We start from the raw sequence: 22,907 nt of genomic DNA, 5'->3' as shown, positions 1-22,907 counted from the left end.
TTATGGTGTGCTTTGTATTATTACGCATTGTTCATTATCATTTGCCATGGCGACCCCCGTAAGTCCACGTAACTGGCAGGGCAGGGTTGGGCTTTTCTCTCACTCTCTCACTCTCAGTTCTTTTTACATGTAGCATGTTTGATCTTGGTACATTTATCAAGCCCTTCGAACTCAAATACAGCCATGATAATTACCGTATTTCCGCAAATAAAAGGCCGTCCTCGTATACAACGCCTTCCTCGTATACAAGGCTGGGGCAGTATGCGATTGAAAAAATAAAAGACCGTCTCCGAATAGAAGACCGGGCCTACTAAATGAGTCTCAAACTTGTGTTAAAAATAGAAGACCGTGCTCAAACTGTACTGCTGTGGGTAAAAGTAGAAGATCGTGCTCAAACTGTGTAGAAGAAAATGGAAGAATGGGGGTAAAACTGTGTGGCGAAAAATAGAAGACCGGGGTCAAACTGGGTTGAAAGAATAAAAGACGGTGCTCGAATACAAGACCTTCCTCGATTATAAGGCCGGGTTAGGGCGAGGTTGAAGAAATAGAAGAGCGGCCTACTATTTGTGGAAATACGGTATGCGAAGTGAGTACTGAGATAGAAGGAGAAACCGGGCTGAAAGGCGCTACTTCTACACACTTTCATAGAAAGAAAATTTACTAGTATGAGAAGTGACATCATCTCACCTAGCAATGTCAAACTGTGCAAAGGCCTCTCTCGTGCTCATGAGCAGGGAGTCCTAAAATACCGGTATCTTACCACTATTTTACTACTCCCTGCTCACGAGTTACTTTAGATATACCGGTACAAGTACACGGCATGTACATGTACATGTATCTGGACACTGTCCACCCCTTGGACTCGCTCATACAGTTTTTGGCGAATCCCGAAACAAATCCAAACCGGCAGAGCACGGATTATAGAAAGCTACAGCTTGAAACGGCCAAGCATTGTACATGGATGCTCCCAGTTAGTTCCAGACTGCGTGCACCCTCCAGCTGTATGGCCTTCAATGACAGACCAAGATGATGATTGCAAGCAGTACAAAGCTTCCAGATGTGATAGATTGAAAAAGAGAGAGGGGGGGGGGGGGGGGGGGGGCAGAGAAGCCAGCAAGGAGAGAATTTAAAAAAGCAGAAACTGAGAAGAAAGCACTTGGTGCCATGCCAGCGAGGCATGCACCAGGTGAAATAAATCCATGAGCCCGCAAGTATTAGTAGCTGTGGAGCAAAGCAACATTTAAGCAGCTCACATACATGTATATAGTTCTGCAGTAGGGACTGGCTGATTGCTTGCAAGACTCCAAACAACGAACATTTCTAAGTGCAATGTAGCTTGCCGCATTAATTTAACAATTGCAGGCCACATTGAATGTCAGGTAGTACACACCAGGGAGTGGTATTGTACTACTCCCTGGTACACACCTGGATAAAGAATGCATTGATAGCTTCTGACATTGGTGTCAAAAAAATAAACGAACAGTCAACCAAACCGGGAACAAAAGAAACAATGTCGATGTCGATGAATCACCATCATGGACTCAAAAAACCAAATCTGAAGCACACTCAGATACTACTTTGAAGTAGAGAATACCTGCTCTACGACATTGGACACCGTGTCAATTCGGCCATTGCGGGTTATTGATTCATACGCCCATCAGTCTCACTCTGGAACATATCTCTGGAATCATCACACCCCGCCCTGCTGGTTGGATACGCACACACAGCAAACTACACAGCTGACATATTGCTAGGTGGAGTGTCCTTCTGCCACCTGGAAGGGACGTAGTATCAAAGACATTTCTGGCACTGACTACGTATGAGACTGACATAGCCAGCACAAGCTACACCCGGTTCAAACTGCCATCATAATGCAGGTCAAGTCGAATCAGCGTATACAAATCCAACCAGGTATCATCTCCACCTCGATTCAACTGCTAACAATCAGGGGACACAACCAGGACAAACATGCCATCTTCGCGGAGGCGATGCTCATTGTTGTCTGGCCTGCCTTACAGATCCTGCGTGAAGAGACGCCGGTGATTACTCATGCCTTCTTGGATGAAGCATTCAAACCAGACCTGCGTCTCACATCTGAAAAGAATTCCAATTATCTAGGAGAGAAAGTGACTGGAAGGTGGTCACATGGCTGCTGGTCATTGAACATCTGGGGCAATCCGACTAACACAATTGAACGAAGACGTGAAGCAACCGGCGATCCCATTAGCATATTCTATGAGGCCAGTGTCATTCCAGAGGCATGGCAGAAATGCACTCAGCGGCACTGCGCAACATCGACCGTCCACGCAGCTTGCCGCCCGCTAAGAGTACACGCACCCCACTGTGAGCAGGCAGCTGTGCGAATTGTCCACCGACACATCGGCACTGGTCTTCTTGAGGGAATACTCGGTCCGATCCTGGCCAGCTGACATTTACTTTGTACACCGTACTGCATTGTACCGTATGGTATGCCACTGCTCTAGTACCACTTCAGGTGATCTGGTTGTGTGGCTGCTCAACACGCTAAGCCGTAGTAGTCGGGGCCGATTGAAGCAGTGCATACTTGGCAGGTACGGGCCCAGAGAGCTGAAGCAATGACCGCTCAACAGGTCTAGTTGTGGACGAATGAAGCAATGTTGCTTGGCAGGAGTGGCTTTAGGACGAGTGTCACCATGTCATAGTACAAGACTAGCTTACATCATCGGCACTACGTTTGTCTGGCATGTCACTATGGCTGCAAGAACATGAAGATGATTACCAGGCGGCTATACCGACTTAACGATAAGTTACCTTGTGACATAATAGCCACACATCCACCACCAGCGAATTCAATATACTGCTAAAGATGTCTGTTGGGTGTCGATGAAATTCCAAAAGGCTAGAGGTCTAACACAGCTTCCATTCGTCACGAGTCATCGGTCATTTCCTCCTCTTCACTATCCGACGGTGCTGTCCAGTCACTGGCCGACGTGTCGGACTGTGTTTCCTCACTCATCTCCTCTTCGTCGCCGCTGAGTGCAACTGCAGCAGGGTCGACTTCAGTAGAGTCTACAGCGCCAGCAGTGGGCGGTGAGGATAGGTTGCGTGTCATCTTGCGATGCGGTGTGAAGTGACCAGATAGAAGGTGCGCCGCCGTCAACTTCTTCTTCGGCTGAGCAAGATAACGTAATGAACGACGACAACAACAACAACAACAACAACAACAACAACAACAACAACAACAACAACAACAACAACAACAACACGTAGAAAGAAGATAGATCAGTTCAGGATAGACAGGTACACTTTGTGTGTCAACTACTTGAGTACATATATTATTACTAGTACTAGAAGACTGTGCAGAATCAGATCCAGCACTATGGTATACAGAATGTACCAGTGAGTCGTAAAATACCGGTATTTTACGACTCCCTGGAAGGTGCCAGTGTGCCCTCAAAATGGCTGCCATAAATCCGGCAAATTTTACGTCACGATGAAAACTCAAATACAATGTACTCCATCTTGGGCAAAGATCCAAGCACGCAGGTTGAAGTGCTTGAACATGTACTATATTGTAGGCTAGCCTGTCACTGCAGGTAGGGATCAAGATACTACTGATCCCCCATGAATGGTTGTTCAAGAGGGGATACTGGGATGCTGGGATCAGCTGCCACATATCTTGATTGATTTCTTTTCATCATGGCAAAACGTTGAATGCAACATGTGTCAGTTGCGAGCTGCATACATACACTTGCTCATTATCATTATTGGCGATGAGGTCATCTCTTCCATACCCATGTCAGTGTCGTTGAGGAAAGCTGGAGCAGATACCTGATACAAGCGAGAGCTCAGAATGCCCACGTGGGATGAGTTTATTGACACATGTACAACTGTCTCCTGCTTTAGCTGCTTTGGGCCCGACCTGATAATTCTGATTCTACTTTTGATTTAGACATACATGTACATGTAGCTCAGTAGTAGAGCATAAGCGAGGGCCCTTGGTTCGAGAGTCCTGGTGGTGACAGTCAATTTTTCTTCAGACGTTTGGCACATTTTCCGTCTGCACCTTATCCCTCAAACTAATGACTACGTTTGACTATGTTGTATTGTTGTAGGCAAGAGACTGAGACCATCATAAGTGCGGCGGCATGGAAGATAATAGGACTTAGTAAGTACGGGTAGCTGAAGTGAAGCCTCAATATCATCAGAATTTTTTACAGCACGTCATATTTAATCGAGCGGTCACACTTTCCTCTGTCCACATCACATCGCATCGCATCACATCACATCACATCGCATCACGTGTACATGTACAGTACAAGTTAACTGTAAACCGTAATGAAACGTTAATGCCGATTCAGCTGGCCCTGTTAATAGTATAGTAAGACATTGAACAGAGATAGTTTCGTGCACATGCCATGCACGATCAATGTACAACAACATGACAACGATTCAGCCATGCAGCATGGGTAAGCACAGCAGCAGAAAGAGATAGAGAGAATGTGACAGCCAAACCAACACAGAATCTCCATCCACAAAAAGTGCGTGCACTGTGGCATGCAGCAGTAAGCGTGGAATAACAGCTCGCCGGCCAGGAAACACATTTGACAGGTGAAACATTCATCCTTTATTGACAGTCTAGCCCTATGGTTAGATGAGAAGGCAGAGATGCCTGTGTACTACTATCTGGTGAACTAAAATAAAAACAAGCAACAACAACCTGGCACCAATGGGGCAGTGCAACAGGACAGACAGGCAACCCAACAGCCAGGTACTTGATGCACACAACGCAGTGGTGCTAAGAGACATGAGGATGCGCGTCCACAAGAACCTGCTATCACTTGCAGTGCCGGCCCAACACCATCTATGGCGGGTCCTGAGCAGCCAAGTATTTTGTGTCATTGTTGCCATCAGAGAACAATATTGACGGATGACAATGGTCATTGTGTAACCATTGTTCAGACATACCTAGAATGCCAGACCAGGCATGAATGGGAGCCACTCCACCCTAGGCTAATGATCTTGCCGCACAACATACTGCATCTGGACCCAACTCAGTCACTACTGAGCACAGGGAGAAGCTGCAAGATGCCCCCCCCCCCCCCCCCACACACATCACACCATGCTAAGTGCTCTCACACTACCCGCCCATTGCCCCCACTACATTTTTTCCAATCAGAAGCTGGAGCCGGCCCAGGATAGTCAAAGCACAAGAGAATCCTGTAGTTCCACACGCCAATCTAGCTTCTCTTGACACTCCAATCTGGAAGCCCATGTTACCTAGGTGCCAGCTTGCAGACCCACCACACTACAAAATGTGGAGCCCAACTTAGAATCGCTCTTGAGAACCTGATGCACTTGAAGCAGTCTCAATTATCAAGAGGACACAGGACAGCAGCCAAGTCCAAGATCTACAATGTACTGCAAGCATTGCTCAGCATCATCAACAGTGCAGAACAGTGCAGAAACTGAGCCACCCAGCATGCTCAGTAGCTGCACAGCCTGGCCAAAAATAGAACAGCCTGTCAGTGCCAGGATCTACATTGTGGACTAGCATGTTATACTGATCATCTGTGAAAAACACATTTTTAAATAATTTAGGGGTGAAACAATTATACCGAATATTCGAATACTCGTTTGGATTTTTCAAATATAATCGTACTCGGAATAAATCAGAGTACTCGCTCATACATGGTACATGCATTTACCACAGAAGTCCGCAGTTTCAGAGCAGCAGTCAGCAGATATTGATGTGCAGACTGTGTGGTGAACATTTGTACACGAGGAGAGAGAGCCCAAATGACCCACCAACCAATACACCCCAGAAAAGAACTGCCAATCTGTTCATCAGGGTTGTATAATGTGATTTTTGAGGCCATTGGGGTGTGATTTTTAGGATATCAAGAATACTCAAATACTCGAATATTCAATCGGAGAAAATCTCAGAGTACTGGAACTCCGGATCTCAGTGCCAACTTTCACCCCTAAAATAATTGTTTCAAGGCTCAAGTACCGTCAATTACGCATCCAGGCACTAACTCAAAGATTCACTGACTGAACAACAGACCCAGAAAGGGTATTACTACTAGAAAAAGGGAAGTGATCAAGGCAAAGAGACTGCCCATTGGCTCAGTCAATGTTTGCATTAGTAGTCCTTGAATACAATGTACAGAAGTAGATAGCTCAACCTACTCAAATGGACAAGCATCATTACTATGCACCCCAATGGTGCCATAATAGAAAGGCACTACTCCTGACACCATTTAGCCATGTCTTGAATCAGCAGCACAGTCACTGCATGCAAGTAGCTGCCAGCCGTAACAAAATTAAACACATAACAAAATTAAAAAAACACCGGGTCACTCTCTAGTCAATAGCTAACCCAGGCGGACACTACTTTACAAAGCAGAACTCATCTGAGAGAATGGGAATGAGAACCCAGCGGCACAGACCCAGATAAACAACTGTGCTGGCAGCAAACCTACAGCACAGGTAGTCAAAGCTACAGCTCCACCCTAACCATCAACTACAATAAGTACATGTACATGGCATACACATACCATCCAAAGGGGAAGGTCTGTTCTAAAAGGATCATGCTTCACCTTCCCTGTGTGCATATTGCTATGCACATTTGTGCATTGAGCACTCTATCTAGCTGCCTCCATCCGCCCTGTTTGTACATGGCATTCACATACAGGTACCAGAGCACTGTGGTGACAAGATAGGTTTCCACAAAGGTAATGTCAGTCATTGGTGTCAGGAGGGGGGCATGTACACAATGTAACTGTTCTTCAAGTTCAAGTTCAATGTGTGCTTTGAAAACTGTCCTACAACACATGTGGCAGCCGGTACTCCTCAAAAGCACAACACCTTCAGCTAGACATGATGTCCACATCTAAGATGCAGCATGCCCCCCCCCCCCCCCCCCCCATCCACACCAATAACTTAAGACAGGGAGCCACGCATACAGCAATACCAATCCCTGATTGTGCCTATTTTAGACGGACAAGGCCAGTAACCTGGCACTACTAGCACTACCACTAGCTAGCTGGGCACCAAACAGGATCTGCACCCAAGTCCGGCCATGTAATGGGACTGACCATCACGACTGGATCAGTGAGCTCCTTACAGGTGCTACTGGGCTGGCATCCTTGCAGAAGACATCCCCATTGATGCAATAAGAACAGGAACAGCTTTGCATTCCTGAGAGAAAAAGGAGTGGACTGGACACTGATGAGGAGTACCAGTCAGTGTTTACACACTACCATTGTGGGGCATTGGATTGATGAATAGACTGAAAAAAAAACTCATGTAAGCCGATGAAAAGTGCCCTCTTGAAGGGCCCAGGCAATTTAAATCAATTTAAATCTGCCTGCAGCACTCAGGGCAGCCACTTGAGATGGGACAAGTGATCAATCCAAAGTAACATGACACAGGAACAACACTGAGGAGACGTACGTAGAGCCAGACTGGCACACACAACAGCCGCAGAGCACTCCCAGCACTAGTACAGCAAACATCCACATCTTACAACCTGGCAGTGACTCTGAGAGAGAGCTAAAACAGGTTGCCGAGTAGGAGTTAAGTGTGCCCCCCCACCTCCCCTGCTGCAAGGTTAGCTGGCCTGGCAACTGAAGGGCCATCAATTATCAAACATTCCTTGGATTGAGAGGAATAATCAATAGGATTACCACCAGCTCTAGCACTCCTTCCAGTCAGTAATCATTATCTGTCTTCATTCAATGATTCATGCCCTCCGTGAATATTACATGTACTAGCTAATAGGACCATGTCATCAGCCCCTGGACATAACTCAAGTTGTGCAGTCAGCCATATTCAGTCAGAAGATGTGGAGCATATCAGCCAGCTGAGGGGTTCCCTACATCTGCAAGGCGTGCTTGCCTGCTGCAAGGAGATAATGAATACTATCCTTTGATCTCCTCCTTGGTAATCTGCACTCTAGCAGTTCTCTAAGTTCAGGATGATCTGGCTGCTGGCTGTCTTAAGAGAAGGAGTGCATGTACCTACAATGAATGACTGTACCATTTGCCCACCCCAAAAAGATATGCACCATAGTGGACTGTTCCTGCCACAGAGTTCTCTCTTTCACTCTCACCCCTCCTCCCCCCCCCCCCCCCCCTCTCTCTCTCTCTCCCTCTCTCTCTCTCTCTCTCTCACACACACACACACACACAGACAGACAGACAGACAGACACACACACACACAGACACAGACACACAGACACACACACACACACACACACACACACACACACACAGGGCCGTAGCAGCCGGTCCGGCCAGTCTAGCTTTGGTAGTAACGCGATGCCAAACGTGCCCAGAATGCAGGATTTTGCACCCTATTTTCAAAATTTTCCGGGGGGGGGGGGGGAAAGAGAGAGAGACACCCCAACCCCCTGTGGGGCAGGACCACCCCCAAGGGTGGTGCTACGCGCCTGACACACTACTGGGTGCTCTGTTACCAGTGCACTTCAAAGCAGATGGAAAGTGACAAAGGGATGTGAAGTAGTCGGAGCCTGTACCAGCCAGTACTAATGCAGTAATCGTATTCCCACTGTGCCAACAGGACCCACCCAGACTTCCAATTCACCACAGCCAGACAGAATCACCACAACTTGATCAGGACACACTTTGGCTTTCTGGTGCAGCTGTCCACTTGACAACAAGCACTTGAGGTCAATGAATGCACATGTACGTACATGGAGAAGAGATGGAAGCCAACACTTTACACCAGGGCATAGCTGCTTTCAACAGCACAAACAAGTACTTGTAGCACATGTATCAATCCCAGCCGACAACAAAGATTTCCATCCAGACACTATTTCACATAGACAAGCTCTCTCTCTCTGGCAGTCTTCTGCTTCTGGTTGGGCCCCAGTCACCAATGTCCAAGTAATAACTAATAACGTTACATAGTAGCTGGTTCAAGAGGCCTAGGGGCAGACTGAACTGGGCAACTAGTACCCCCCCCCCCCCCACTCTTTCTTGTATGCACAATCAGAGAGGGGAAGGGAGGGCCACTACCTTGGTACATAATTATGCATATACATTGTACCTGAGCTGAGCAGGTGTGCATGGACAGGACTGGCTAATAGTACATGTACTGACATATTGACACAATAAGTCATACACCATTTATAATACCGTAATGTCGCGTGCATAAGCCGGATTTGTGCATAAGCCTGTCTCGTGTAGAAGCATGAAATCTGCAACAGCTTTTCGCGTACAAGCCTGTCGCATGCATAAGCCGGGCCAGTACACGAGACGCGCCACGTGTCGCGTGCGTAAGCCGGGCTACTACGCAAGACTGGTGAGCGCGCCTTTTACATGTTCATGTTTGCATGGTACCGTACACTTGCGAAAAAAAAAGAAAAAATCCCGTTGGAAAATGTTGGTTTTGACGTCCAAAAGTCAGCAGTTTGCGCATACAAGCCTGGTCATTGAGTGGTGCTTGTCATATAAGCCTGTCTCGTGTATAAGCCTGTCTTGTGTACAAGCCTGACTCCATCACCGGCTTATAGGCATATAAGCCCCGGCTAATGCACGCGACATTACGGTACACTTCAGTAGGAGCACAGTATTTGAAGGTGGTATTAGTCTTCTTTCCCAAGATTGCCCAGTATGTGTGCAGAGAAGATAACGATCTAGGACAGCAGCACAGCAGTGACGACAACCAGGCAGAAGTGACAGGGGCACTCAACAGCCAGTGTCACCCAACAGCCAGTGTCAGCCAACAGACTGGCAAGGAGAGCTGCGCTGTACCTCTCCACTCGCCAGTCAGGTAGCTGACTGTGCGTGCATCCGTATATCTGAATTTCTGAAACCTGTACAACATGCTCGTATGGCGCTGGGCATGCCACATGGCAGACAGCAGTACATGTATGTACACTGCTGCTATCCGGGTGCCAGGAGATTCAGTGTAGATGGTGCAGTGTGGGTGACCGCCGTCCTCACAAACAGAGCTGGTGCTGGTGCTGGTGCAAGAACTACATCAGCAGTGTAGGTTCTAGAATCGTGTTCACGAAGTTTTAATATGATTGTACGGTTACACGTACATACTTCAAAGTTGCGACTTCTGTAAAGTACAGCCAGAGCGCCCGGTCTCGCGAGAGCGCCCCATCTTGATTTTACAGCCAGGGAAAGGATAATCGTGTGGCAGAGTGCCACTAAGTTTGTACGGAGTGAGCACCTTAGTGTACTAAGGTCACACTTAGCAGGTTTTTGTGTGAATCTCGTGTCTGCTCGAAAGTAAATTGAGTACGCATTGACTGCACAATGTGAAATGTGTGTACAAGGCCCGTGTCGTATGACCTACAGACAGGACACCACCTCCACAATACGACCACGAAAGGACGAGATGGTGGGGCGCTCTGCCTGCACTGTACGGTATTAGTGATGAAGCTGGTTGTTCCAACGAGGAACACACGCTTGCTGCCCAACTTGACACTTAACACGTATGCCTAACAGTTATACTAGCTCCTACACGCTGCTGCTGCCGCTGCTGCTGCTGCTGCCGCTGCTAGAGGCAAACATAATTTCACAACACTGGTATGGCATGCATCATACAATAAACACACGCACCCCCCCCCCCCCCACACACACACACGCACGCACCCTCCCCCCCCCCCCCACACACACACACGCGCACACAACTAGCAAGAACAGAGAAACAAGCGAGCGGCGCTCACCTTAGACTGTCGTTTCGGCCGGCTGTGATTCGCAACATGTCTGTCCAGTGATACCTGATAACGGACACAGGCAAAGCACATCACCAGGAACAACATGACATATGCACCCATATCATGAGTTGTTAGACTCCCCCTCCCCCCCCCCCCCCCTCTCTCCTTTCCCTCCTCAATTTGGTTCAATCAGATTACTGACATAATAGTCATTTTTGACATTTGTTATTGAAAGTGAACGTTCCCCGGTTGTCGTAATTTCTCGCAGTCATGTCGAAACGTTCGTGTAGTAGACGGACTTTCTCCTGCACAAACCACTATGTACTCTTGTTACCATGTACTGCACTATTCATTTCTTGCACCATCCGGTCCCTTGCTTTCATTTAGAGATCGCTAGCTAGCGCTCGGAGCTGTAGCTGGACTTCAATCTCTTATATAGATCCGTCTTTCTGTTTCCCAGTTCAGTTGTTGTTGTTTAGTCTTCCCTTCCGTTTCAGTCTTGTTTTTCTGTCTACCTAACTACTTAGTTCTGCGTTGCCTACGTTTGTCTTTTCGTGCAATAGTATTCCCTGTGACTACTACTTGTGCTCTGAGTGGTGAGAGACTGAACCAGTTTGCCTTACCACTTGGTCGTGTATTACATTTGGTGGCAGCGGTGGTGGAATTTTTATTCCTTTTGAATTCGACCTGCGGGCCCTGGATCCCAACTCCCCTGGCAAGTGTCATCTCCAGTCGTCGTCCGGTTGTCAGTCGTCCTCCGGGCCGTTCATCAAGTAGCGCAAGTCGTCCTCCGTCAAGTCGCTGCCTGTGGCTACTGCGCATCTGTTCCCAAAGACAAGTGCTGGAAGTCATTAGTACGAGTAGTTCGTAGAATGAAGCCACGAGGACAAGTGCACCAGAGGCCGCGCGGTGATAGCCAGCCTACTAACATTGCGGTAGGCGTTTCAGTCGAGAGCTTGTTGTAGACCACAATACGTTCATTGTTGTATCTGTGTCGAGTGTGCGTGGTTAGGACTGTGTCACTTGTGCACTTGCTCAAATTTTTCGTTTATTTATCAGTTGCTCTCCTCGAGGACGAGGGTCAAGAGCCGTCCACACCGAGCATGTGTCCTTTTCGTTTTCTTATTTGCTCTTCATCCGAGATGATGAGTACTAAAGCCGCTTCCACAGATCACAGCTCGTGGGTGTTACTCTCTCTATTCTTATTATTTTGTCCTCTCACATTGTGGAATATTTGCGTGATTGGTGAGGTGGCGCGAGTGTAATGTAAACAGGTTATAATCAAGGTTTTGTATGCATTTCCCACGATTGTGTTCCAGCGCGTGAGCTGAAGGTCTGGTTGGTGGGCAGACAGGGTCTTTGTGTTTTTATCAGGTCCTGCGTGAATGGCAGATGGTCTCTGGCTGCTGTGTTCCTTTTGAAGAAGCGCTGGGCATTGGCAGAGGAGCTGGTGTCGGTCCTTCGACCATATGAGAAGGCAATGGCAGTCCTCAGGGGCCAGCAGTACCTGGCCATGTCTTCTGTGCTGCCAATAACGACATCACTTGTTCGTTGCAGCGAAAGTGCATACACGAGCAGAGCAGTCGTCAACATGCGTGAAAGCATTCTGTGCTCAGCTGGCTGAGGAGGTTAAGCGCAAGTTCAACTTGTCTGTGTATGTGGAGGGCACGGCGGCCATTGCAGCTGCACTCAATCCTCGCTCGCGCAGTTTGTCCTTCTTGGATGAGGCGCAGCGTGAGGAACTCCGCCACGAGATACTCCACCGTTGCATGCTGGTATCGCCTGAGGCAGAGGTTGGTGATGACAACATCAGTGCTACTGCTGAGCCACCTGCGAAGAGGCCAGCAAACGACCTTGACCTCTTCTTCGGCGAAGCTGATGATGCACAAGTGTCTGCTAGTATTCAAGCTGAGCAGGATGTTGCCAACTTCTTCGGCGAGAAGGCGGCACCTTCATCCATGGATCCGTTGAGCTGGTGGCGCATGCACGAATCCCGGTTCAGTCTGCTAAGCCAGGTGGCTAGGCAGGTCCTGTGTGCCCCTCCGACTTCTGTGCCGTCCGAGTGGGTGTTTTCGGCAGCAGGGCACATCGTGTCCAAGCTCCGGGTCGGCACTGTCACCGGTGAATATCGACACGCTGATCTTCCTCCAACAGAACCAGCGCTTTAGGAGCGCACAAGGGCTGCAGGGAGAGTTGTCGTCAAGCAGGCTGCTGTAGTTGAGCTTGATGAGGTTTCGGAAGAGGAGGTTGTTCAGGTCTAGGCAACTACTGTCCTGCCAGTTCCAGATCTTTAGTAGCTGCAATCGCTACCGTTGTCGGTGCCACTGGAACTGTGCCTCTCCAATCTGCAATTTCTTTCTTCCTTTGTTTTTGCAATATTAATAATATTGTGCACAAGTACTGTATTACACGATGAACACACAGTCGTGCATTACAGGGTTTGTTTACCATCACAACTTTATGAATTCTGCAAATACTGGCCAAATAAAAATCGAGCGAACACCCGGCTATACTGTCTTGGTAACTACATTTATTAGAGAATATTTGTTCGAGTTCGTTCGTTAGTGTGGGAGTTCGTTTGTATTCAAAATTCCTTGTTCGTTTCACCCCTAGCATATAATCACAGTCCGTCGAGAGGCAGATGATTCCAGTGTAAGTAGGATATTGGCCACAGCTTTGTAGGCAGAAAGCAGTGCTTTTCACTCACAAAGCAACTGTTCAGTACATGGGGTAGTGGTCTACCAGAGCAATCACACTCACGACTTCAACTACCACGAGGAAAAACAAAGACCACGATGGCAGGTTCAACGGAGTTGCGCAGAACAAGAGCAAACACATGAAAATATTTGTGAGTGAAAAATACGTTTCTTGCACTCTTTCGCTCCGCTCAGCTGTGAAAAAACAAAACTTTTTTTTAATACGCCGTACATGTACACCAATTTAATTTCATTGCCCAGAACCAGAGTGGCGGATAGCAGAACACTAGCATCTCCTCCATCGGCCACAATTCCCTGCCACCATCATCATGACCATGTGCATCCTGTAAAAGCAGAGATTTTCGGCGGTGTTTTATTTTCGGTAACTTCTGTGCCGAAATTTTTACCGAAAATAAAAACGCACCGAAAATTTCGGTATGAGTACTAACTTAGTACATAGTATTACCTGGAAAACGGGTTTACCGAACATTTCCTTCCACCGAACTGCCGATTATTGGAGAATACCGAAAATATTATACCACCGAAAATGTCTGCTTTTACAGTAGATGGCCGCATTCAAGCCTCAACCATGTGAAAAGATGGCCAGTTGAGCATCACCCATGTGCACAAATGGCTGCATTTGAGCATCATCCATGTGCACAGATGGGCGCATTTGAGCACCACCCATGTGCTCAGATGGCCGCATTTGAGCATCACCCATGTGCACAGATGGCCGCATTTGAGCATCACCCTTGTGCTCAGATGGCCGCATTTGAGCATCACCGCTGCGCACAGATGGCTGCAATCGTATGCATCACCGCAGCTCTTACTTTCAAAGCGTAGGATCTCTTGCAGCCCTCCACCGTGCACTTGAACGGACGGGCGTTTTCGTGAAAGGACTGAACGTGACACTGCAGATTGTAGACCTGGAAGGGGTTGGAAAACAAGAATCGTACGCATTGACACAAGATCTGAAAGGTGTGAGGTGCTCAGCAGGGGAAGTACAACACCCAGGAGCACTTACTGTAAGACCAGATATTCTAACGTCAATTTAAAAAAAAGTTAACGATCTCCGAATTTTTGTTTTTAGCGGGGTGAAATTCTAACAAATTCCGTCTCAAAACCGGCAAATGACTGTACATGTACATATCGTTTCGCACATAGCGATTTCAAATGTTAACGAATTTATAAAAATTCGTTAAATCGTTAGAATTAAATGTTCGCTAACATTACTGGTCTTACAGTAACCAGCAGTCCCAAACACTGACTACAGTCACACAGGTAGCCATATGATAGGCATGCTGCACGTGTAGACCAATGGCCAGGCATCCAGTGCTAGTATCCAGTTGTCTCACTACCTGCCGGGAAGTAACCGATAACGTGGAGCACTATGTACACACAAAAGGCACACAGGGGGTTTGCAGAGTTCGTCGCAACTCAGAGTTTCTTGCACAATGCAAGCACCAGGCTACTTGTGACACGTTCAGTGGGATTAAAACACAGGACAACGGACTGATGACATACAGGCAACACCAAACACACAGCACAGCGCACGGTGCAGCACAGTACCTTGGTGTAAGTCCTCGTACAGCCTTCCCAGGGACACGGGAATAGCTCGCGACTCTCCGAGTGTATTCTCATATGCCGACTCATCTGCACACAACGAGCGAGGGGCAATTGAACAAACAGTTTGTACCCTAGGCTGGGCAGGATTGGATAGTAGGATTTTTATATCTTTGTTCACTTCATTGAGTCTGATCCCGTTGTAACTAAGACAACAGGGCTATGGGGCTGGTGTTATGCTCGTCATGGTAGCAATTGTGGGCCAAGTGTGTTCCTCGTGCGACAAGCTTTCCAGGAAGCACAAGATGGTAAAAATCGCCCAGGCCAAGTGATGACCCAGAGAGCGGCAAACGTCGAGGTGAGTTGAACTCAAATTCAGCTTATGTACCTTTAATCCGTACACAAAGGGTTCACTCTCCCAAATTTACGGACAAAATGGCACACGACAACATGTGCCGTATGTTGTTACACGCCCACAGTACAACAGTACTTACACGGCAGCTCTTGACCTGTTTCTGACAGACATTACACTCCTTCTTCTCTACAACACATACACGAGCAGACAGAACAAATATGTACTGTAAAAGCAGAAATTTTCGGTGGTGTTTTATTTTCGGTAAAATAGGTGCCGACAATTTTTACCGAAAATAAAACGCACCGAAAATTTCGGTACAACCAATTCTGTATACAGTGTACATGTAGTACTAGTACACTTACCTGGAGAACGGGTTTTACCGAAAAGCCGATTTTGGAGAATACCGAAAATATTACACCACCGAAAATTTCTGCTTTTACAGTATATTAGCCTATTGGGCCAAGCAAAAAAAATAAATTGTTTATCGTCCGCGTTCGCCCCAATTTTTGGCCCGCCGAGCCTCAGTTTCTTTAAAGTACACTGTTTGTGTACAAATCTAGCGGCGTACTTGACTTTTTCGGGTGGGTGCGCACGCTTTTCAAGCATGCGCTGCTCACTACAACACGCATACATGCACTGCATGCAGTCTACATGCACGTAGACTCTACGTAGGTCTACAAGTAGTACTAGGTCGTAGTGTTGTCTAAACAATAGTAAACATGTAGTCGTGTAGACTGTAGTAGATCTGCAGTTGTAGTAGAGTGCTGGCAACTGAGACCCGACCCCATTGGCGGTGCGTCCACATTCTAGCGGTCTCAGTTTCGTAGTTTTATCATCCTGTGTTGGGTCTTTGCGATGCGAGCGCACCACTCAGGGGGTCGGATTTCAGTTGCCAGCACTGTACAAGGTCATCCATGTAGACATGATTTGTGTTGACGTGAGTCAGGTCACAGAGTCGTAGGGGCCGCGCGATCGATCACGAGGGAAAGACTTGCTCTGCTGTACTGTCCGCAACAGGTGCTGTTGGCGTGATTCATGTACGAGCGACTCGTACTCGTACGAAGTATGTAGCCAAATGTGTGCGTCGCCCGAACAAAAGTGAGTTGTCAGCCGTCAGATTTCTCTTGTAGTGCGTCAGAAGTTGGTAGTGTGCTATCCTTTTTCCTTCGTGTGCTCAAGATTGTCTTCCAAGATACATTTTATGATTATTTAGGTTTGAGCTGGCCTCACCGTTTCGAAGGCATGGTACGGCGTTGTTGTGTCCGAGGATTCGACTTTGGCTGACACACTTAGCGACTATAGCACAGGAAAGCTGGATGGCGAGTCGCCACTTTCTGACGAACTTCGCCCCCCCCCCCCCCCCTAACTTGTTCCGCTGGACGGTACAAGTCGGATTTGGTGAAGGTTTCTCATGTATCTCCTGTCAAGGACGTCGTTGGCTGTCTGGGACAGTACCTGGAGTTTGGCTGCTCCACTCCCAGTAGTGCGAGGAATACTAGTACAAGCGATACAAAGTCGTGTGAGTCCGCGCTGCTGGTGGACAACGCGGCTGCTGCTATGAATCAAGGCAAGCGCTGCTGCCAGAGACATGCCACTGAAGACCATGACCGATCTGAGTGGGCTCAGAATGCGCGCTTTGGACAAGCAATCATGGAGGGAACTCTCAGCCTCAGCTGGTTTTGCTCGCGGCTGCAATGCACGGGGTAGTAAACCCAGGACAGAAGCGGACCAGGTGTTGCGAAATTCGATACGCTTATTATTTGCACCCGTTGTTGTCTCTGGTCTCGCTGTCTCGTCCTGTACGGTGTCAAATATGGTCTTCTGTCTGTACGGGTGTGGTGCGTTGTGTGCAGTATATGGGTCGTGGGACGACAAGATGATATTATGGGTCGTGGGACGACAGGATAATACGGGGTCGTGGGACGACAAGATGATCCGACATCGGAAAAGTGTGGGACACTTATCGAGACACAAGACGTCACGGGCTGTGACTTGCGAATCCGACGACTGACGCGTTTCGTTGTTGATAAGGAGCTCCGTGGAAGCCATGGACAGAAAAAGAGAACACAATTTTATATATAATACATACATTTGCACCATATGAAGGTTTAAATGGCGGCATTTCTTCCCAATCGATCGATATCGAGTAATATGAGTTTTTTCGCCATAAATGTTGGTTTTCGCTGTCACGTTACATTCACACCACACTTTTAGAAGCATACCATAAGGCTAACCAAGGGGCCCGGACACTGTGCTTCTCTGTGTTTTCTTTGTATCCGAGGGCTCGAAAACTTCGGAACCCAAGTTCTATGGTGTATGACATCACCGGAGATGAGGGCCGTCTATATCGTCCCAAGCCGGCCACCGGAACAGCAATTACACCTCTAATCGAGATCGGCGTAGTAGACGACCTCAATATACTATAATAAGATGAATGAAGTACTACTACTTTATACTATGCTTTTCGGTTTTTGACCACGGTTCGAATGGCACATCTTTCGCTTACATACAATAAGCCAAACTTGCCAAATCGCCAATTGTATGCTCACGTTGCCATAGAGACCAGCGCAGTGATGACGCACGTTCTGCTTAGCTCCGTGAGAGAGAGAGAGAAGGTCGATCACTGCAGAATTTGGTCATTTTCAATTGGTATATTAGATTCTTGGTTGGAGGAAAGCAAATCAACACACGAAGCACAGAAGGCATTATAGTTTCGACTGGGCCTTTCGTACCATTACTTTTCAAGTCACGACGCTGGTCGCTATGGCAACGTGAGATTTGGCAAGTTTGGCTTATCGTATGCAAGCGAGAGATGTGCCATTCGAACCGATATCAAATTGTCTTTCTTCTGGACCCTACTTCCATAACATACTTTGTACACGAAAATGCAGGTACACTTCATGTACATAGACAACTCCAAGCGCGTATGCAGTGAACAGACACACACAATCAAACATGCAACGTAAGCTCCACTGTCCGAAGAGTGTGCAAACAACCAAACATCGTGATTAGTATGGCTTGACGTACGGTGATTCTCTGCAATATGCGACCTCAGCTCCGTCCACTTGGCAAAGGACACGTTGCATCCTGACGATGAGCATATATAACCTGAAAAAGAAGCAAGTGAAGGAAAAAAACGCTATTAACTTACCCATTTCCACAGTGGTGCACATCCTGGGAATGGGTGTGTCCACCTGAATTCCTTACTGCAGAGATGAAGCTGCAGAAAGCCTCAGCCCTTCTTCAGATTATTAACGTACACTAACTGTGTTGCTGGAGAATTGTAACTTTTAATTCTCACACTTTGCCCGTAATCTTGCGCCCATGTTTTGTAGTATAAATCTGACCATCTCCACCTGATATCATCCTATTCAATATCACCTTCTCTGATGAGCCTTATGAAGGCGAAACAGCTGTCAGTAGGAATTTCAGTATCTACCTGCAACCCTTCCTTGTATGGCTGTTGGTGTGTGTAATGGCTACCGAGGGTAGCAGTGAGTCGGCTGTGAGAGCGCATAGAGGAGAGGAGAGGAAGAGTTCTTTAACTTGTTTGTAGTATAAAGAATAGATTGCTCAGCTTGGTCAAGTGCATGTATGGAGCCGGGAAACTGGAATACACGAGGACGCACAACATGAAATACCAACTTCTATGCTACCATTGCACAAGTACCCTTTGAGCGCTGGTGATAGGGAAAAGATCACTGTTGACCTCAATGTGCATGGACCAGCACACTAGGACTGCACCGCACTCACATGAGAGAACAGCGACCCTGGGCTAGTGCACGTCCAGGCTCGCCGATCTGTCTTTACAACACAATAATGAATAGCGGTGCGTGTGTGCACGGTGTAACTGACCTGCCGTGGTGTGGCGCTGTACATGAGCTGCCAGCTTGCTTGGCGTCACAAAGCTAGCCGTACAGCCATCAAACGTACATCTGTCAGCAATCAAAAAAGCGCACAGACAGACAGACACACACACAGACAGACAGACAGACAAGCAGACAAACAAACAGAGTCAGTGAAAGGCTGCAACGTGTTGGCTACTCACACCAATACTGTGTAAACATGTAATTTAAGGCGTATTGCAATTTCAGTGTCAGGGACCTGACAAAATATGGCTAGACAATTTTGCCATATTATGGGCAACATGTGTACTGTCATATGACTCTCGTATACCATCAACTTAGTCCAAACTCCCCGCGACCTGCACTCTCCGGCCGACCTCGTTCACTACACCAGCAACACGACTCCCAGCTCTAATAGATACTGGTATCAATTCCACCACACAGCTGTTTCTACCATACAGATCTCATCAGTGAAAGTTGTGAGAGTACTGAATGGCAAGAATTTGTGACTACTAGAAGCACTCTTTTATACAGAGATTTACTGTGGAGTGTGGAATGAAGAAGCGTGATCACGCGCATTGAGGTAACAGGTATTGTACCGTAAGTTACGGTAACATAGTGCTAACACACGGAGAATAAGCGCAAGATGATACTGATATGCATGCATCACTACTTCTAGTGTTGTGCTAGAGCCCAAAGTCTCAACTGTCACCTCAAGTATTCAGCGTGTTGTTCCAGAGTGCTTTTGCACCCACAGTATCACATGTATCTACTGTAAAACATGTAATTTTAGGTGCGTTAAAATTTCGGTGCCAGAGACCTGCCAGGTTTCAAGTGTAATTTAGAATTAGGTGACCAGCGTTCCCTTCACATACAGTGCATACTCTAGTGCCTGTAAGGTGTAATTTAAATTTAGGTGCCTGGTTTCTCTACCGAAATCACCGAAATTAAAGCTACGCCAAAAATTACATGTTTTACAGTGTGTCTGCAGGACCAATATGGTGGTAAAGACACACCCGGCAATATGGCGGTAAACACACGCCTGCCCACACACGCTCTCTAGGCTGCAAAGTTCTAGCACAGAGCTCTCCTTCTCACCACCACCATCATCAGTTCGCGCCTGGCGCCTGGTTGGCGGTATCCTGCATAGTAGGCTGGTACATCAAGTAGCGCATGGCACATAGAACCCTTATGAATATCAGTATCATGTTGCCAGTATGTACTAGTCTATCTACCAGTATCTACTACAACTCGGAGTCATGCTGCTCATGTGATGAACGAGGTCGGCCGGAGAGCTCACGTTTCAACCCCTAGTTTGGACTAAAGCGGTGGCTGCTGCATCTGTGCCTTGATCCTTGAGGCTGGTGGCGTTCCTACGGATGCGGAAAACTCGGTTTCCAACCGAGTCTCACGCGAACCGCGAATTTATTTAGACTAAAATAATGATAAACAGGCCAAAACCTGTTGCTTGCCCTCCCGACTACAGTCAGCTTTAGCGTATAACGACACTCGGCGGGGCATCAGAAAAGTGTCCTTATTCGCAAAGTCTCATTATATGTATTACAGGTACAGTAAAACCTGTGAAGGCGACCACTCGGATAAGGCGACCACCTGTCCTAGAAGACCACTGCAGCCGGGACCAAGGGATGCTATTTCCAGTCAAATGACCCTGGATAAGGAGACCACCTGGTAACTGAGACCACGTTTTCAAGGTCCCTTGAGCGGTCGTCTTAGACAGGTTTCACTGTAGATGGGACTTTGCTCTGGGCATGGAAATTCTGTTGCTATTCGCGAACCGTCGTTACATCCGCAGCCGTTATTGGCGAAGTTGACTGTACCGGTATCTGATATCCTAATCCTACACCCTCCATACATGTAATTCTAACATGCTACCAGCACTGGTTCTCTAGATACGACGACTGGCCACTGTAGGCACATCACAATGAGAGTACTACAGTACTAGTATACCTGTGCGGCTTCACTTCAGCATGGTGCACACTGTGAGTCTTCAGCTGACTGCGCTTAGCAAAGGCAGCAGGGCAGCCTGGGTGCGTACACTGCAGATCGTGGCACAGGAGTCAAATAAACAGGCACACATACACACCACACACACACACATGCACACACACACACGCACACACGCACACGCACACACACACACACACACACACACACACACACACACACACACACACACACACACATCATCATCACCCTCAGCAGTATGCAGAAACTGATTGCAACAAGACGTGGATCTATAGTCCAATGGGCCACAGTGGCCAGTGTACAACTACATCCTAAAAGCACAGCACACACACACACACACACACACACACACACACACACACACACACACACACACACACACACACCATGTACCATGTATACGCCCGTCGCAAGAGAAGCACGCAAATCTGCAAATGCACTGGATGTACACCCACAGATTTTCTCTTGTAGCAACGATAGCGAACAAGATCTGAATGAGACAGATCAAGACTTGCGCCAGATAACTGTCTAATCCACACAACTGGCGAAGCCATGTGAATCGACCACCAATGCACACCTGGTCTACACCACACAGAGTACATCGGCATTAAACACACACACACACACACACACACACACACACACACACACACATTCACACATGTACACATACACACACGCACACACACACACACACACACACACACACACACACACACACACACACACACATGCACACACACATTCACACATGTACACATACACACACGCACACACACACACACACACACACACACACACACACACACACACACACACACACACACACACACAAACTAGAACCAAGCTCTTTGGCTTCGAGGAGGAGGATATCTGCAGAATTCAGCAGGCTGTCTGTGTCGCAGTCATCTCTCAAATAGCTCCTAACACTTATCCGTGCTGCTAACAAGCTACTCAGTACATTTCCAACCTTACTTTGTAGGGTGCGGGGCCCTGGTGCTGAACAACGTGACGGTGAAGATGCTGCTGGGAGTTGAATGATGCATCGCAGCCTTCTTCTGTACACTTGAACTGGCGATTTTCATTATGACTTTGCTCGTGGCGTTTCAAGTGATATTTTCGCACGTATGATTTATCACAGCCCTCGTGAGAACAACTGAACTTGCGCTGAACAGAGGAGAACAAAAGCAAATTTTCTGCAAGAATATTTTTCACTCGTCGCCGTTGGCGAATCGGACGCCTACCTCTCCAGAATGCGAGCAGAGATGCTCCTCGTATCTCCACAGCTTCGGAAACGATTTCCCACAGCCCTCGTACGGGCATACATGTTCACTAGTCGACATTCCGTCTTCTCCACCAGGAGGACTATCTGCAGCAACTTATTTTGTGTAGCAGACAAAAATTCACAAAGCTGCAACTCTTTCGATCAAAAAATCGAAAAGATGATGACGACGCTGGGCGTACGAGCAAGTCTGGACTCTGCATCTGACTTTTCTGAGAGATTTGAAAACTCTGACGTGACGTGACGCGATATCGATCGCGATGCAGCTCCGTTTCTTGTTTTTTTGGTAGACATCTTTGTCGCCCGGGACAACGGGGGGGGGGGGGGGTGCGTAATATGCCTACATAATGATTGTGTAGTCCCTGCATATGCGTGCAGACAAGAGTGCATTATAAAAAATAATACTAAAAATTTTAGTATTTTTATAATGCACTCTACTGCATGCGCATGCGCTATGCAGGGACTACACATTATGTAGGCGGCATATTTATTACGCACCCC

At 47.5% G+C, this 22,907-nt stretch overlaps 1 protein-coding gene across 1 annotated transcript; it reads right to left on the bottom strand.

Moving 5' to 3' along the window:
• Positions 1 to 2,500: 2,500 nt before the first annotated feature.
• On the bottom strand, positions 2,501 to 22,529 carry LOC135815799 (transcription factor IIIA-like). The gene is made up of 10 exons (XM_065329143.1): positions 22,369 to 22,529; positions 22,100 to 22,291; positions 21,107 to 21,195; positions 19,149 to 19,228; positions 18,321 to 18,401; positions 15,433 to 15,479; positions 14,945 to 15,028; positions 14,206 to 14,301; positions 10,689 to 10,742; positions 2,501 to 3,151 (listed from the first exon to the last, which is right to left on the bottom strand). Exons 1-10 carry the CDS (start codon positions 22,465 to 22,467, stop codon positions 2,906 to 2,908), a joined length of 1,068 nt encoding a protein of 355 aa, XP_065185215.1. The 5' UTR covers positions 22,468 to 22,529; the 3' UTR covers positions 2,501 to 2,905.
• Positions 22,530 to 22,907: the final 378 nt, after the last annotated feature.

Source organism: Sycon ciliatum, chromosome 1, assembly GCF_964019385.1.
Source record: "Sycon ciliatum chromosome 1, ocSycCili1.1, whole genome shotgun sequence".
In the NCBI taxonomy this organism is placed as follows: domain Eukaryota; kingdom Metazoa; phylum Porifera; class Calcarea; order Leucosolenida; family Sycettidae; genus Sycon; species Sycon ciliatum.
The sequence above is the reverse complement of the archived record's forward strand: the minus strand, read 5'-3'. Positions and strand labels throughout refer to the sequence as shown.

Coding starts and splice junctions, on each gene's coding strand:
- LOC135815799 (XM_065329143.1), bottom strand. CDS start 22,467: ATGTCGACTAGTGAACATGTATGCCCGTACGAGGGCTGTGGGAAATCG. Junction 19,229..21,106: donor GCTGAAGTGAAGCCGCACAG/GTATACTAGTAC, acceptor GATTGCTGACAG/ATGTACGTTTGATGGCTGTA. Junction 15,480..18,320: donor GCATATTGCAGAGAATCACC/GTACGTCAAGCC, acceptor TATGTGTTGTAG/AGAAGAAGGAGTGTAATGTC.